The sequence below is a fragment of the Diadema antillarum genome, unplaced genomic scaffold (genome assembly GCF_040938485.1).
Source record: "Diadema antillarum isolate AM-2024a unplaced genomic scaffold, OU_Dant_1.0 seq00000002_RagTag, whole genome shotgun sequence".
Lineage (NCBI taxonomy): Eukaryota > Metazoa > Echinodermata > Echinoidea > Diadematoida > Diadematidae > Diadema > Diadema antillarum.
In genome coordinates this window covers 1-13,307 of record NW_027271124.1, presented here as the reverse complement: position 1 = coordinate 13,307, position 13,307 = coordinate 1, and the positions used below count along the sequence as shown (strand labels likewise).

At 40.6% G+C, this 13,307-nt stretch overlaps 1 protein-coding gene across 1 annotated transcript; it reads left to right on the top strand.

The window, feature by feature from the left end:
- Positions 1-3,056: 3,056 nt before the first annotated feature.
- Positions 3,057-10,793, top strand: LOC139724887 (amidase-like; the record flags this gene model as incomplete). The annotated part of the gene is made up of 7 exons (XM_071636010.1): positions 3,057-3,277; positions 4,020-4,192; positions 4,836-4,975; positions 7,540-7,740; positions 8,439-8,513; positions 9,268-9,436; positions 10,731-10,793. Coding segments are annotated over exons 1-7 (1,042 nt in total), but the record flags the coding sequence as incomplete, so codon positions are not given.
- Between the last annotated feature and the right edge of the window lie 2,514 nt (positions 10,794-13,307).

Sequence of the window (13,307 nt, the reverse complement as noted above, 5' to 3'; positions counted from 1 at the left end):
ATAATTATTTTGACATTTTACAGTCCCAAACTGCCGTTTGTGGCTTGTGCCGAAAGGGTGGGTTGGGTGGTGGCGCGTCGCGTTAAAAGGGAACACCACCCTTCGTCCAAAGCCCCCCCCCCCCCCCCCCCGGTTTTGCCGAAAGGGTGCGTTGGTACTCTTTCTCATGTAATATTAAAAGACGAGTTTTGAATTTATATTTAACCTTCAAACAACCATTTCAAACTTTCGTCCGGATCGGTTTACACTCTATTACCACTTGGTCTACAGCCAGTTGGTCTAATAGACTGTTTAATATCAGTTGGTCTAATAACCAGTTGGTCTAGTCATCATTTCGTCCAATTACTGTTTGGTCTAATTGTTATTTGGTTTATTAGGTCAACAGTCAATTCGTCTAATGGTAGCCATTTGGTCTATTTTTGGTCTAACACCAATTTATATCATCAAATACCGATTTGGTCCATTATGAGTTGATCTAATTCCATTTCGTCTAATCATCAAATGGTCTAAAATAAAACCAAATTTGTCCAATATAAATTTGGTGTACACATCATTAATTTTGGTCCATTGCCCAGTTGGTCTAGCCTCTGTCTATCATCATTTAGTCTACACCCATTTAGTCTAATAGCCATTGATCTTATTGTCATTTGGTCTAATAGCCAGCCTCCTGGTCTAATCAGGTACCATTTGGTCCAATCATCGTTTCGTCTATATGACCAACTGGGTTTTTATTTTATTGTTTATTTATTGTTTTTTTTTTTTTTTTTTTTGGGGGGGGGGGGGCTTTTTCTAGGCTTGTGCCGAAAGGGTGGGTTGGGTGGTGGAGCGTCGCGTTAATGGGAACACCACCCTTTATAGTAATCAAACCAAATAACAATTAGACCAAACAGTAATTGGACGAAATGATGACTAGACCAACTGGTTATTACACCAACTGATATTGAACAGTCTATTAGACCAACTGGCTGTAGACCAAGTGGTAATAGAGTGTTAACCGATCCGGACCATAGCCTCTTTGAAATGGTTGTTTGAAGGTTAAATATAAATTCAAAACTCGTCTTTTAATATTACATGAGGAAAAAGTACCAACGCACCCTTTCGGCAAAACCGGGGGGGGGGGGGCCTTTGGACAAAGGGTGGGGTTCCAGTCAACGCGACGCGACCCAACGCTCCCAACGCACCCTTTCGGCAAAACCGGGGGGCTTTGGACGAAGGGTGGTGTTCCCATTAACGCGACGCGCCACCACCCAACCCACCCTTTCGGCACAAGCCGCCGTTTGTAGCTATATTTTTTCGCTTTGGAAATTAGGGGGGCGCACCGGGCGCAACTGCTGGCAATGACTGGCAGCAACATCAGGAGAATGGCATAACGGTTAAATGCGAGCGAGCGAAGCGAGCGAGCTTAAGAATTTTGACATTTTACAGCCCAAACACTGCCGTTTGTAGCAATACTTTTTCGCTTTGGAAATTAAGGGGGGGGGGGGACGCACCGGGCGCAGCTACTGGCAATTACTGGCAGTAACATCAGGAGAATGGCATAACGATGAAATGCGAGCGAGCGGAGCGAGCGAGTTTGAAAATTTTGACATTTGACACTTACAGTCCAAAAACTGCCGTTTCTGTACTTTTTCGCTTTGGAAATTAAGGGGGATGGGCGCATCGGGCACAACTGCTGGCAATTACTGGCAGCAACACCAGGAGAATGGCATAACGATGAAATGCGAGCGAGCGGAGCGAGCGAGTTTGAAAATTGTGACATTTTACGGTCCCAAAACTGCCGTTTGTAGCGATATTTTTTTCGCTTTGGAAATTAGAGGGGTGGGGAGCGCCCGGTGCGCCCCTCCCCCCGATCCGCCACTGGTAGTCAAGGGTGTCGGTTTATGTTCATGATTGGGGGAGGTATGACCAACGAGGGGGCGTCGAAGTGACCAAGCGGGGGAAGGATGTCCAAAATCTGCACTTTAGAACATCCCCTAATTGTTTGTGTTTGTGTGTGTGTGTGTGTGTGTGTTTTTTATATACATGGAAAAGTTAGGAAATAGCCTAGGTCAAGTCTTATTATTGGCAATGCAAGGCATTTTAATATAGACTAGTATGTAAAGTAACACTGCAAAATCAATGATCTAGCTTTGATATAACGAAGCGTAAGGTTCAAAGGTGCACATCACATTGCGCAACATTGCAGCAACTCTTTTTGCCGTTCGGATGTTCTGAGTACACTGCGCACTTCCTGCTTATATTCCGAATGCCAACCAGGAATCACGCTGAATCACAATATTTTGTCGGCTCCAGGCTTTTTGAACAATGTTTCACACTATATTATACCCCTTTTATTATGGTTAAAAGAAATCTTAGAAAATATATCTGATTTCATGATCCCCCTTTCATGTCGATTTCAAAAGCAGTTTACTAACCCTTGAATTACCATTTCGGTAATTTTATTTTTCATTATTTTTTTTTACCAGTGGATTGGGCGCCCCCCCCCCCCCCCCCGTAGTTACGCCACTGATTGTATGGCACATAATCAATAGATTTACATTTGGCCACATATTTTACGTGATGATCAGGGTATATTGTAAATTAATAGAGGTCAGCATGCGTTTGCATTGTGCGTATTGCACTTAAGTATCAAAGCGCAATGTTTATACACACATCATCATCCACTAAAAAGTGGGTACGTTTTTAATTGGTCAAATCCTATTACTTTTGTTGCCATCAAATAGCGTATAGATTATCATCAGTGTATGATCCTAATGAATGCAGCCTACTCTAAAAATGTAATCTGTATAGAGCTCTGCGCTAACAAGTAATGAAACTAGAGTCATCTTGTCCCATTCCACACTTCATTTGCTCTTTGTCAATCGCCATGAAGGATTTAACGCAATTGTCAAGGTCACGGAGAAAGCGTTTTCTATTATAATAATCTAAAAGAACTGAAACGTTCGTTAATTCCTCAATGATTGTGACGTCATAAATTCATATCGAGAGTAGTCAACCTGGAAGCAGACAAAGTTTCCTATTTCTTATCACCAAAAGGTTGTCTATACCGGACACCGATGGTGGTTGGACCCACACGTGAGGAGCTCGAAGAACTCTCTGTCGAGCTCGATCTCGGACTAAAAGGTAGCCCTGAGCTGCGGGACTACCAGTCCGCCATCGATGACATTGTGAGGGGGATCAACGAACTCGACGAGCTGGTAGAACCCACTACACTGGTCAAGTACCCACGGACTCCTGGTCAACGACCAAGTAAAGATAGTAATCCGCATAATGCTTGGTTAGCAACAGACTTTCTCTCTCTCTCAAAAAAAAAAATAGAATGAAATGAATATCAGTCAGAAATTGTACTCTTGGTAACTGTAAATTGGTACTAAACACGAAGAAACACTCGTTAGTTGCAGTTACTAAAAGGGCCTGTTTTACCTTTGAGAGCAGTAATTTAAAAAATGTTCAAGATATCACTTTGATGCAAGATTTGTAGGTCAGTTGTATCACAAAACATCCTACCATATAAAGTTTTTGCAATAAAGCCTAAAATATAAGGAGATATCACTATTTTTCTCATTAAACCGTACCTGTAGACAGTTTAGTCTGCAAACATTTTTATTATAGCTACTAGTATTGTTCACATGTTGTATATTTAACAATACTTAACATCGATTATACTGGTTCAAATTTTTACATTGGTTGTTTCTATCCCTAACTCACATTTTAGATGTATTTTGAAGCTGTAATGATGGGTTTTTGTTTCATCTGCAAGGGTAAGTTATGCCTTTAAGGTTTGATATTCATGTGCAAAACGTAGTGGACAAATATATGCAAAAAATGTGCGCATTGTGGTGAAATGTTGATTTCCCTATAGCATATTTCCTTTTTTTTTTTTAGTCTTGGGCATTAATAACAAGGAAATTTGAAAAAAAAATATTTGAAGGATTTGTTTGGTCAACTGACGGATCTCGTACCCATCATGTGTCTAGTCTATTATCAATCGTTACTCGATGCTCGTTACTACTGTATAGGTATTATAAATCCACGATAACCGGGGCATCTAACGGGAAACTGTCGGGAAAGCGCGTCGCCATCAAGGACTCCATTGCGGTAGCAGGAATCCCGATGATGATGGGTTGCCACGCCCTCGAGGGCTACGTTCCAGACTTCGACGCTACGGTTGTGACTCGGGTGTTGGACGCAGGTTTGTGTGACTTGACTATTATTTGTAGAATGCAAAGAGCAAGCTTTTATTATGATTTTGATTTTGTCTTCCTTGGTTGGGTACTGTTTCACGCGATATTAGAGTGTTCAAGACTGATGAATTTGATAAAGTGCAATGCCGAACTTTAGCACCTGAATTGAAATGCATGAAATAACCAGAAATTACAAGTGTTCAACCAAGAATCATAGGTTGATAAAAGATTGACTCAGTAATCGGTTCAATACCGGAGGCGCATTGTCTTACACGGATAGATAAGAATTTTGAAAGCTCTCTGAAGTGTGTAAGATTCATAAGTGGCTATTTACAAAAGGTGTTTTTTTTTTTGTAGTTTTCTTTCTCTTCTGCTATTTAAGTGTTCCAAACTTTGCAATGCATCATATAGAACCGCCGGCATAAAGATGAATAGAGATAAAAATAGATAGGCCCTATCATTTGCGCTCAGGACTCATACAGACAAAGGGGAATTATGGATAATTTCTTAGTAAGAGTTGAGGTGGTCAAAAAATGGAAAATAAATGTGCAACAAATAAATGTGCAACACCTATCTCTCCTTCTCAAACACATGCACTCACATACTAACATGCATACATGTTCTTCATTATGCATTGCTTGTGGAATGAAGGTGGCGTCATTCTGGGTAAGGCTACAAGCGAAGACAACTGTGTTTCTGGGAGCAGCTATACTAGTGCGTTCGGACCCGTGTCGAATCCATACGACGATACGCACGTCGCAGGTGGATCGAGCTCGGGCAGCGCGGTATTGGTGAGTATTAGGCTGCGTTCACATAAAAGTATACTATTCGGGTATTCGGGGCTCGTTTTCGAGGGCACGCGAATAGCTTGAATCGAACGATAGGATTTCCTCACACCTGTTCTCATAAGAGGGCACTATTCGAAAGTACCGAATAGCTGCGAATAGTATAGAAAAGTGGGAATCGAGCTTGTTCGATTTTCTTGCAGCGTATACCGTCTCTCGTTTATGAAATAATGACAATTTTGGTCTGGATTTGCCATTTAGCAAAAATAAGCATGTAGACTGACGTTCTGATGCAGTTTAGAAATTGTGAATAAGATTTGCTGGGATGTAGGAGGAAGAAATCCTCACTGCGTGGGATGGTGAGTTGACGGTGCGGGTGATGGTGTACTCGGTGCCCGAATAGCGAATAGCGAATAGCGAATAGCGAATAGCGAATACCGAATACCGAATACTTCTATGTGAACGCAGCCTTATGGGAATGGAGAAAACTAGCTAGAGAACTCCATGTCGCTGTCTGTGTGGTTTATCTGAAATAGACGAAGAACTTTGACTTTCGCGTCCTTCGCAAATGGGATGGTGTCACCCTGTCCCGAAATTGGCACAAGATGGCTATACGAATATGACACTTTATTTTATCATTTTTTTTTTTTTTTTTGCGCGAGGTTAGCTCCGAATTGATAGTCAAAAGTCAATCAAGAGCCGAAGCAAGTACCAAATAACCTACAGAAGGAGGTATGGCTGTCTAATAGAATTGAAGTCAAATTTGTTCTCCTCTCTTTCTTCTTTTTCTCTCTTTCATCTCTCACTCTTTTGTTCTTTGTTGGTTTGTGCATGCACGCATGTTGTGTGTGTGTGTGCGTGTGCGTGTGTGTGTGGGGGGGGGGGCTTCTTTTTCGAGAACGTACCCCACCACAAGCTTCTGCCTTTTCGTAGTTTGCTTCCCCATACATTATTCTGATTTTCAAATATAGATATGACATGTTCTATAGGCTTATTGAAGTTTACCAGTATTCTTTATAAACGGCAATGAACGGGGTTTTCAGTTTTTTATGACTATAGTTGGTAAGATGTATTGATGATTGTATGTTACGATTGTAATTAGTGGAAAACTTTTATAAATTAAATGTATGAATGAAATGAAATGAAATGAAATGAAATGAAATGAAATGAAATGAAATGAAATGAAGTCAGTATGAATCCAGACACGACAGCCATGCGTTGACATAAGTTAGACATCACTTGGTGCGGATATTCCCCAAACATGCGCCAAATGAATGAATGTCTCGAGAAGTATACGCAAACAATTCGCTAATACGTCGATAAATGATCGGACGAACGTCGCTACATGCTTTCATGGAACGTATACAAGACATTATCCAAACTGTCGGAATCTGTTTGGGGTTTCACGAAGATTTTGCGAACATCGCGCACATCTTTGAGTAAGTCGTGCGCATATGACGAAGCTTTTGGTACATTTTCGAGATCAAATCATGAGCAAGTCACAATCCGGGATCTGGAAATGTTCGCAAGAAGTTTCAAATTTTTTTCAGCTCCCACCAAACTAAAAAACGACACCAGCGAACAGTTGACTACACTTCCAAACCACGGGCCCGGTTTGGCGATATTTTACGCTTATTTTAAAAACTTAGAATACGAACATGACGAACGACGAACTTTGCCATTTTTCCGATATTCGCATCCTTGTCAATTCGTTCGCGTGCCCCGTGAAAACAGCTCTTCGTGCACTCGTCACACTGTCCCGAAATTGAGCAAAAATGAACACACGAAAAAGAAAATGTTCAAATTCAGCTCTGATCGTGTAACTTCTGTCATTCAAGGCACCTTATAGCCATCGTATGACCGCCGATGGAGTTTCTCCTGCTCCGGCAGCAACCTCGTGAGGGGCAGCGAAATCTTTGGCAACCAAAAATTAGCGCGAAGATCTTGCGATGGTTCATCTTGTAATAAAGATTCACATCTTCGTGTAGCTGTCTAGTGTGGTACTAGAGTGTCATCGTGTGACCTATTTTCTTCTTACACACTCTGGAAACCTGATCCTTTTGAATCGACACTCCCGATGTTTCTGCTAAAGCTTAGCCAACAATGGCAAAGTTAAGTTTTATAAATTTCAATTTGAACATGGAACTGCATGATGGAGACTCCAAATATTCTTCAAATTTGTAAAAAAAAGAAAAGAACATGAAATTATTTTTTACCCGAAAGCCCGGACTATTGCGGTAAATGAATACAATTAGCGACGTTCACTCTGTTTTCAAATCAGTGACAACTCGAGATACTAAAAGATATGTCGTGGAATGTTTTTTCTATCGTTAAAAAGAATGGGAGTAGCCGACCTTATGAAATGATGATTAATCATATGGGACCAATGCGTTTATCAAGATTTTAATAAGACATATGATCATACACACATGAGAACAAAATGGTACCAACTTTTTATTGGTAATAGCGAATTTCTGGGATGAGAATCAGTGTGATCCGTATAGTCACATGCTATCATAAGATGGAACCCTTTCACATTGCCGTCGATGACAATCCTTTACATTCTGCAGGTTGCAAAAAACGAGGTCGATCTGGCCATCGGTGGCGACCAGGGAGGCTCAGTTCGGATCCCGGCAAGCTGGTGTGGATTGGTGGGACTGAAGCCAACTTTTGGACTGGTCCCCTACACCGGTGCAGGTTCGGGGGAGCTGACGCTCGATCATCTTGGTCCAATTACTAGGAGTGTCGAAGACTGCGCATTGATGTTGGAGGTAAAGTGGCAACCATGAAGTGAAATAAGATCTTGTGTATAATCATTGTCATGTTGTGCCTGATTTCACTAATACTACATATAATGTATTAATAACTCCTGATTCATCCATGCTAAGGCCGTCATCCAAGTTAAATCCAAGTTATAGTTAAAATCTCCTCTCTGAAATAAGTGTCAAATCTAAGACATTTGGTGATAGGGCTTTTGAAAAAATGGCACCATCATTTCTGAATAATCTCCTCAGTATCAGATGCATTACAGATTTTGATAAATGCAAATCTGTGTTAAATACTCATCTTTTTGATCACGTGTTGATAACTGTTGATTATATGTGAATAGAGAAATATTTGAAAGATGTTGTTTCCATTTGTACACGCGTAGAGACTTACAGTGTTATCCGTTCTAAGAACTATTACAACTATTATTATTACTATTGTTATTATTATTACTATTATTGTATCAAACATACGCATATTTTCAGTGCACAGGAATAAGATATTGGAGTTGGTGATAGTGCACGTTTCCAGAATCTTGCTATACAATGTAGGCCTACCCACATGACCCATGCACAGTACGTATAATGTGTTAGTTAATTCATATATTTGTTTGTATTAATCTCTTTAAACATATATTAGACATTTAAATGTATTCTTGATATCATTTACATATGAACATGTTCTTTCCCTTGTATGTCAACAGGCCATTGCAGGTTATGACGACGGTAGAGACCCGAGGCAGCCGTGCAATATCGATGTGCCAAATTACACAAAACATGTAAGAAATTCTTGATCATGAGTATGTCCCTCCTTTGCAAAAACATGTGGGGAAAGGGACGTTCTGAATTCTAGCTATTTAGAAACAATTTATAAATATTAATGCTGACTGGCATTGTTGTAATTTTGTGACATTTTTATTTCATTATATCATTGTAAAGCGTCACAAAGGCAAGGTGAATGAACTCCACTAAACATTTTTTATTCAAAAAAAAAAATTGAGATGAGAACATAATCATGAACGAATGAATGCAGAGTATGGCTTGGAGTACTAAGTGTACGAGTGCGTGATAATGCGTTTCTTCCGAAATCTCATACCATCCTTTGCTCATGATATCTATCTTATGTGAATATGCAATGAAAATATGCACTTTTCGTGCCGATTATTTTTCTGATGGTTGCCAAGAATTAGCATGCCTTCATGTCAACGTAAACAAAGATGAACAGCGGAATTTTCTTGTCATGATATTTGAGAAGGAACAACTGATTTTCACTTGTATTTGTTTTGGGGGACACTTGGGAACACTCAGTGAGGGTAGTTCAATTCAACTCAGATTGAATGCATTCAAAGAAAGCAATTCAATCTTATTCAAACGCGTCTTGTAGATACATGGTTGGTACCACATCTCGCCTATAAGCACGAGAATTATGAATACACTAATTTCTTCCTGCCAAATTGCTTTAATATGCAGCCGATCATATTAATGAACAATATATACGTATATATTTCCGTACCTTTTCATTGTTTTATCCAGCTGAAAGACATGAAACCCGAAACGATATCTGTCGCCGTATTGAAGGAGGGCTTCGGACAAGATTGTTCTGATCCCGCCGTCGATCGAATCGTAACCGATACCATTGATCGATTTGCAGCAGCGAGTGGTGCGACGGTTTCACCAACATCGATGCCTCTTCACAGATTCGGTATTTTGTTTTCTTTTATGATACATTTGATAATGTTTAGAATATCCAGTTGAAATCTCACAAACTTTTGAACATCTGTACAACAAACTTGCTATTGCTAAAAAGGAAGAAGAAATTTCTTAATATGTTAATATTGTTATGTTATCATGTTGATATTTCAAATATTGTTCTACAGTAGTTGTGAGCGTGCAGGAATGCAAACAGAGTTTCGTCATCTTTAGAAAAAAAAATATTCATGATTGTTCATATACCATAATCATAGGACATTGTAACCGCTATAACTGTTGTGAAATATGATATGAAATATCAGGTATACTTCTCCCCTATGCTATGTCCTATTTTGATTAAACTATGGGTGTTTTTCAATCCCTCTCTGTTTTCTCAGAGTCATCTTGAGTGAATTTGCCTCATGACCAAGGATTTTCTTAAAGGGGAAATCCAGTCCAAATATAAGTTAGTCTGATAAGAAAGGGTAAAATATAACGAGTTCAACGGTATATAATTTGATCGAAATCGGATGAAAAATATGGAATTTATGACATTTCGAAGTTTCGCTCACAGTTCTTGAACAGTCAAAATGAATATGCAAATGGCAAAGTAAGCAAGTCATTCCCTCAGAACTCACCATATAATTTTTGCACAAAAATTTTGACATTTCCAGTTTTTCATTCAAATTCAATTATGCCCGAGGCTCAAATCCTTATACATGTATATCTAACTGATCAGTATTCTGAAGTTATTCAACCAGGAAAAACTTCGTGTTTCAGACTTCAATGACAGAAACATTTAATTTATGTCCTTTTTTTTTGGTACGCGATCAATGGAAAATTGTGAGGGTATGACATGGTTAACTCACTCATTTGCATATTCATATCCACTGTACAAGAACTGTTTCGCAGAAATTAGCAAAACTTCAAAATGTCACAACTTCCTTATTTTTCATCCGATTTCAGTCAAATTTTCACCCTTGAACTTGTATGATTTTACTCTTTTTATCAATTAATTTGTAGTTGGACTGGATTTCCTCTTTAATCGTGATATCACTGAATTTTTAGGACGTTCTGCCGAAATTAACCTCACCATGATCATATTCGTGTGTTTTGTTTTTGATTTTTTGGTTTTTGTTTTTTAAGTTGGGTTAAGAAAGAAGTTGTTGGTTTTATATTGCTGAAAGGTGTACACACCGGACAGAATTCAGACTTAGCCTTACCTACCTATCTATCTATCCTTCTGCTGTTCACTGTGTAGTAATGTCAGTCTTATATACATTTATTTTACTGAATTCTGTTCACAGGCAGACAACTAGGACTGCCAATTACTATAATTGGAGGGTTAGATTGTGCCATGAACTCAGGAGGTAGGTATCTATACTTTTGTCCGAATAGATGCAGCTTGTGTTTTTGTCCTCTCCTGCAAGACTCTGAAATTTTCAGAAATTTGTCTACAGTTTAATGTTCATCAAAATTGATCAACATCAAAACTTAGATCTCATCATCCATGGGTGTCACCAGGGGGGGGGGGGGGGGTGCGTTGGGTGCGAACGCACCCCCCTTCAGACCCTTAAAAAAAAAAAAAAAAAACCTTCAGTCTGCGAGCGACCTCAACGCCGGATGATTATTATTTTTTTTCTATTTATTTCTTTTGGAAATTTTGCATCGGGGACAAAAACAAAAACAAAAAAGAAAAAATCGTGTGCAAAAGCAATTCGCACCCCTGGTTCTGGCAGCACTGATTTTACACATAATTATCTACTAGTACAAGTGTATTCTATACAGTGTTGACTATGTTATACATATATTTTGGACATCCTTCCCATACTTGGTCACTTCGACGCCACCTCGCTGGTCATACCTCCCCCAGTCATGAACATAAACCGACACCCTTGACTACCAGTGGCGGATCCAGGGGGAGGGGCGTACCGGGCGTCCCCCCCCCCCCCCCCCGCCTCCTCTTAATTTCCAAAGCGAAAAAGTATAGCTACAAACGGCAGTTTTTGGACTGTAAAATGTCAAAAATTTTCAAGCTCGCTCGCTGGCATTTAGTCGTAATGCCATTCTCCTGAAGTTGCTGCCAGTAATTGCCGGCAGTTCCACCCGGTGCGCCCCCCCCCCCTTACTGCAAAGAAATATAGCTACAAACGGCAGTTTTTGGACTGTAAAATGTCACAATTTTCAAGCTCGCTCGCTTCGCTCGCTCGCATTTAAATTCTCCTAATATTGCTGCCAGTAATTGCCAGCAGTTGCGCCCGGTGCGCCCCCTCAATTTCGAAAGCAAAAAGAGATATAGCATCAAACGGCAGTTTTGGGACTGTAAAATGTCAAAATTTTCAAGCTCGCTCGCATTTAATCTTTATGCAATTCCCCTGATGTTACTGCCAGTAATTGTCTGCAGTTGCGCCGGTTGCACCCCCCCCCCCCCTTTAATTTCCAAAGCGAAAAAATATAGCTACAAACGGCGGTTTTTCTACTGTAAAATGTCAAAATTTTCAAGCTCGCTCTCTTCGCTCGCTCGCATTGAATCGTTATGCAATTCTCCTGATGTTGCTGCCAGTAATTGCCAGCAGTTGCGCCCGGTGGCATGCGCTCCACCCCCCCCCCCCCCTTAATTTCCAAAGCGAAAAAATATGGCTAAGAACGGCAGTTTTGGGACTGTAAAATGTAAAATTTTCAAGCTCGCTCGCATTTAATCGTTATGCAATTCACCTGATGTTGCTGCCAGTAATTGCCAGCAGTTCCGCCCGGTGCGCCCCCTCCTTTAATTTCCAAAGAGAAAAAATATGGCTAAGAACGGCAGTTTTTGGACTGTAAAATCTAAAATTTTCAAGCTCGCTCTCTTCGCTCGCTCGCATTTAATCGTTATGCAATTCACCTGATGTTGCTGCTAGTAATTGCCACCAGTTCCGCCCGGTGCGCCCCCCTCCCTTGATTTCCAAAGCGAAAAAATATGGCTAAGACCGGCAGTTTTTGGACTGTAAAATGTAAAATTTTCAAGCTCGCTCGCATTTAATCTTTATGCAATTCACCTGATGTTGCTGCCAGTAATTGCCAGCAGTTCCGCCCGGTGCGCCCCCTCCCTTTATTTCCAAAGCGAAAAAAATATGGCTAAGAACGGCAGTTTTTTTACTGTAAAATGTCAAAATTTTCAAGCTCGCTCTCTTCGCTCGCTCGCATTGAATCGTTATGCAATTCACCTGATGTTGCTGCCAGTAATTGCCAGCAGTTGCGCCCGGTGGCATGCGCTCCACCCCCCCCCCCCCTTAATTTCCAAAGCGAAAAAATATGGCTAAGAACGGGCAGTTTTTGGACTGTAAAATGTAAAATTTTCAAGCTCGCTCTCTTCGCTCGCTCGCATTGAATCGTTATGCAATTCTCCTGATGTTGCTGCCAGTAATTGCCAGCAGTTGCGCCCGGTGGCATGCGCTCCACCCCCCCCCCCCCCTTAATTTCCAAAGCGAAAAAATATGGCTAAGAACGGCAGTTTTTGGACTGTAAAATGTAAAATTTTCAAGCTCGCTCGCATTTAATCGTTATGCAATTCACCTGATGTTGCTGCCAGTAATTGCCAGCAGTTCCGCCCCGGCGCACCCCCCCCCCCCCCCTCCCTTAATTTCTAAAGAGAAAAAATACGGCTAAGAACGGCAGTTTTTGGACTGTAAAATCTAAAATTTTCAAGCTCGCTCTCTTCGCTCGCTCGCATTTAATCGTTATGCAATTCACCTGATGTTGCTGCTAGTAATTGCCACCAGTTGCGCCCGGTGCGCCCCCTCCCTTGATTTCCAAAGCGAAAAAATATGGCTCAGAACGGCAGTTTTTGGACTGTAAAATGTAAAATTTTCAAGCTCGCTCGCATTTAATCGTTATGCAATTCACCT